The sequence below is a fragment of the Myotis brandtii genome, unplaced genomic scaffold, assembly GCF_000412655.1.
Source record: "Myotis brandtii unplaced genomic scaffold, ASM41265v1 scaffold314, whole genome shotgun sequence".
Classification (NCBI taxonomy): domain Eukaryota; kingdom Metazoa; phylum Chordata; class Mammalia; order Chiroptera; family Vespertilionidae; genus Myotis; species Myotis brandtii.
In genome coordinates this window covers 3,499,237-3,502,578 of record NW_005362033.1, presented here as the reverse complement: position 1 = coordinate 3,502,578, position 3,342 = coordinate 3,499,237, and the positions used below count along the sequence as shown (strand labels likewise).

General features: G+C 59.2%; 1 protein-coding gene across 1 annotated transcript in view; it reads right to left on the bottom strand.

Annotated features, from left to right (window-relative positions):
- Nucleotides 1-3,173, bottom strand: part of TRPV2 (transient receptor potential cation channel, subfamily V, member 2) — a 25,184-nt gene extending 22,011 nt beyond the window's left edge. Inside the window, exons 1-2 of the mRNA XM_014542813.1 lie at nt 2,542-3,173; nt 334-467 (exon numbers count right to left, since the gene is read on the bottom strand). Coding sequence (XP_014398299.1) covers nt 334-467; nt 2,542-2,741 — 334 coding nt within the window. The 5' untranslated portion in view covers nt 2,742-3,173. The remainder of the gene's footprint in view (nt 1-333; nt 468-2,541) is intronic.
- Nucleotides 3,174-3,342: the final 169 nt, after the last annotated feature.

The window sequence follows — 3,342 nt, the reverse complement described above, 5'->3', positions numbered from 1 at the left end:
AGAAAGAAAGAAAGAAAGAAAGAAAGAAAGAAAGAAAGAAAGAAAGAAAGAAAGAGGAAGAAAGAGAAAAAGGAAGCATTGAGGATGTCTACAAGTACCCATGCGGCCGGGTGCCAGTGAGGTGGTGGGAGGTAAGTGGAGTCCTTGGCTCTGTCAGCAGGGCCCCCTGCAGCCATTCCGGCAGGAGGGTCTGCTGCTAAGAACACTCCCCTTTAAAAAAAAAAGGAAAAGGAAACCCCCACCCCTTGTCTTCTCCTGACCATGGTCAAGACCCACCAGCCAGCGCAGTCCCAGCACAGCCAAGGACACGGGCTCTGCGAAGGGCAGGCCTACCTGTGTACTCCGAGTCGGTGAGGTACTTGCTGGTAGCGCGCAGGTACTCCAGTAGCCCCGCCAGGTCCTGGGGGACACCCCGGGCAGCCGCGCTGAAGAGCCGGTCACGGTCAAAGCGGTTTAGGTCCAGCTGGCTGCAGGAATGTGGCTTGTTACTGATGCTGTGAAAGAGCCACACCCCCCACGCCCCCCAGAAAGCACTCATCCCTGGGAGCCCTTTCAGGAAGCCCTGTGAGCACTTCATGCCGGTAACCCATGAGAGCCTCCTTCCCAGAGCAAACCAGGAGACCCCGGACCCAGAGCCCAGGAGCGGGGTGGGGGCTGCCTGGAGAGGGGGGGACAGGACCCATGTCTGTGGCTCCAGGCATCACAGCTACTCCCCAGCATTGGTCCTTGTCATTTGCAAGGTGCCTGGATGATCTCTCAACAGGCTCACTATCCCACAGGGTGGGTCTCAGCATAGGGACTTGTCGTGGCCCCTGAGCTAGAGTCAGGTCAGGGCAGGGCTGCAGGAGGTGCCCGCTGACCATCAGGGCTGTGTGCCTCGCTGGCCTTGACAAAGGGATCGAGGGAAGTCCCTCCTCCTCTCAGAAACCATGTTTGGACAAGTAATGCAGTATCTGCACTCACTTCAGCCTGGGGGTCAGGAATCACTACTTTCTCTTTTAGACAAACAAGGCAATACAGTAACTTCCCCAGTCACATGATGCAGAACCCAGGGCTCCCCCGGGGCCTGTCTAACCAACTCCAGCCCCTGACTCACAGCCCCAGAGAGATTCTAGGCTGGCAGACAGCGGCTTCTCAGAGACACGTGGGCCCAGCACCGAAGCCGAGCAGATGCTCACTGGAGTCTTGCTGAGAAGCCACACTTCCGGGAAAGGCCCCAGAAGGGCCTTATAATCTTCAGAATCTCGCAGTGTCTGGTGACAGGAAAGGGAAGGAGTGCCCCTCCTGGACTCGTCACTATTCACAGAGACAAGCTTATCCTTGGGGCCCTGGCACCATGACCAGCAGATGTGAAGGGACAGACAAAGGGACTATTACACTTTGGGGACCCTCAGGTCCTGGCTTCACAACTCCCATAGGATGGGCCAACCAAGTGATGGCTGGCGACTGATGAGTGAGGGGATTGTTGGGATCAGTTGTGTTTTAAGTCATATCCACATGACTGAGAGGGCCAGACCCGCCTCCTCCACCCAGGAAGCTGCACTTCTGCCTCGTCTGGCCAGACACACCATCATCTGCCCGCAGCCCACGTGGCCACAACATGACCAAGAGCTCTGCAACTGACTAGGGAGCCCTGCGGGGAGCCTAGACAGGGGAAGTGTCTATTTGGACAAAGTACTTCCTTTCTCAGGGTGACATCACAATCTTAGGGTAGGAAGCCCCTCAGAGGCACAGATTGAGATACCAAAGGGCATCTCGGGGCCCATTCTGCCTGTCGGGCTGGCTGCCCAGCCCTCAACAGCCTCGTGCGCAGCCTCTCCTGTCTGGGTCTGCATCTGATTGTGGGCCTCCAGCACAGGCAGCATGGTGGCTCTGGGCTGGGAGGCAAGGCCGGAGAGCGCGTCCCAGGCATGAGGAAGAAGGAGGGGCCTTCCCTGGCAGAGTCCCACCTGGACCACAGAGAGTCTCCTGGTCAGACCTTGTATGTCAGACCTCACACTGGTTCTCCCCCACCACCACCACCACCACCACCACCACAGGGCTAGAAGAGTCACTCCCGGCAGGAGGGGTCTCATACAGTCTGAACTGATACAGATCACAGGAAACTCAAAGTGAAGGTGCTCCCAGCAGAAGCCCGCCGTCCACAATCTGAGTCCACACCCCTTGGTCGACAGGCTCAGCCTTGGTGCAGAATCATCTCTGACTCTCTCCTTGGACTGCCGTGTGGACCCTGCTATCGTCCATCAGAGGGACCATGACAGGGTGGGGGCCAGGCATAAACTGGGGGGTGCAAGGGTCAGTTGAGCACTTGGAGCTGGAAGAGTATGTCCCTTTGAAGAAGAACATGACCTCAGAAGGCTGAAGGCCAAGAATAGAGAAGGTTCTGGAAGGGGCCATCCCAGAGAGCAGAGCAGAGGTCAGCCTGTCGGGGCCAGGAGCTGTCACAGTCAGACTGAGGACCCCGCAGGCTGTGGGGAAGGGGCACTGAGTGCTAGGCTGGAAGTGAGGGACCCCGAGCTGCACCCCCATTTGCTGCCTTACCTGGCACCTGCTCCCTTTCGGTAGTTAAGGTTCACTTTGATCTGAGGGGAGAAGTTCTGGTCCTCGCCCACATAGGGTGACTCCATGGGAGGCAGCACATCCCCAAGGCCCCGCTGTCCTGTGTCCACATCAGCTCCATCTTCCCGGCCTCCATCATAGGTCTCCAGCCTGAAAGCAGGGGGGCCGGAGGCGGAAGCCATCCTGGGGGTGGTGGCCAGCGGGAACCTCTGTGGAGAGAGATATCAGGGGCCCCGCCTGCCTCCGCCCAGGGAGGGGTAGGCAGTCTGGCTGGGCTGCAGACAGAGGGGTTTAGACGCTGAGTACACCCACCCACATGGATGGGGGTGGGCTGCGAGGAAGGAATGAGGCCCCGGTGAGGAGAGGAAGGGAAGTTCTGGTGTGAGGATGGCGGTGCCCTCAGAAGGGGGACAGGACCCAACAGGCCTGCCTCTTTGCCGCTGTCCCACGGGAAGGGGCCGTGATGTCCCTGACTTTCCCTCCAGGACTTCCTGATGTGGAGGCCACAGCCCCTGGCCTGGCGGTAGCAAGCCTTTGCATCAGCAGCACAGCCCTCTCTCTACGCACATTCTGTCCAGCGGCTGGGAGTCACCGCAGATGAAGGTGCAGTAGCGCGGTGGGTGCAGGGCGCTCATCTCTCACCACGGAAGGGGCGCTAGCGCGGGGAGGGGGCGGGGGGGTGGAAACCCTGCATCTGCTGCCAGGACAGCCGCTGCTCAAAAGGGAAGTGACTTCCCCGAGGTCGCAGCTGTGGCTGAGCCTGGCGACACCACCTCCCGCCTG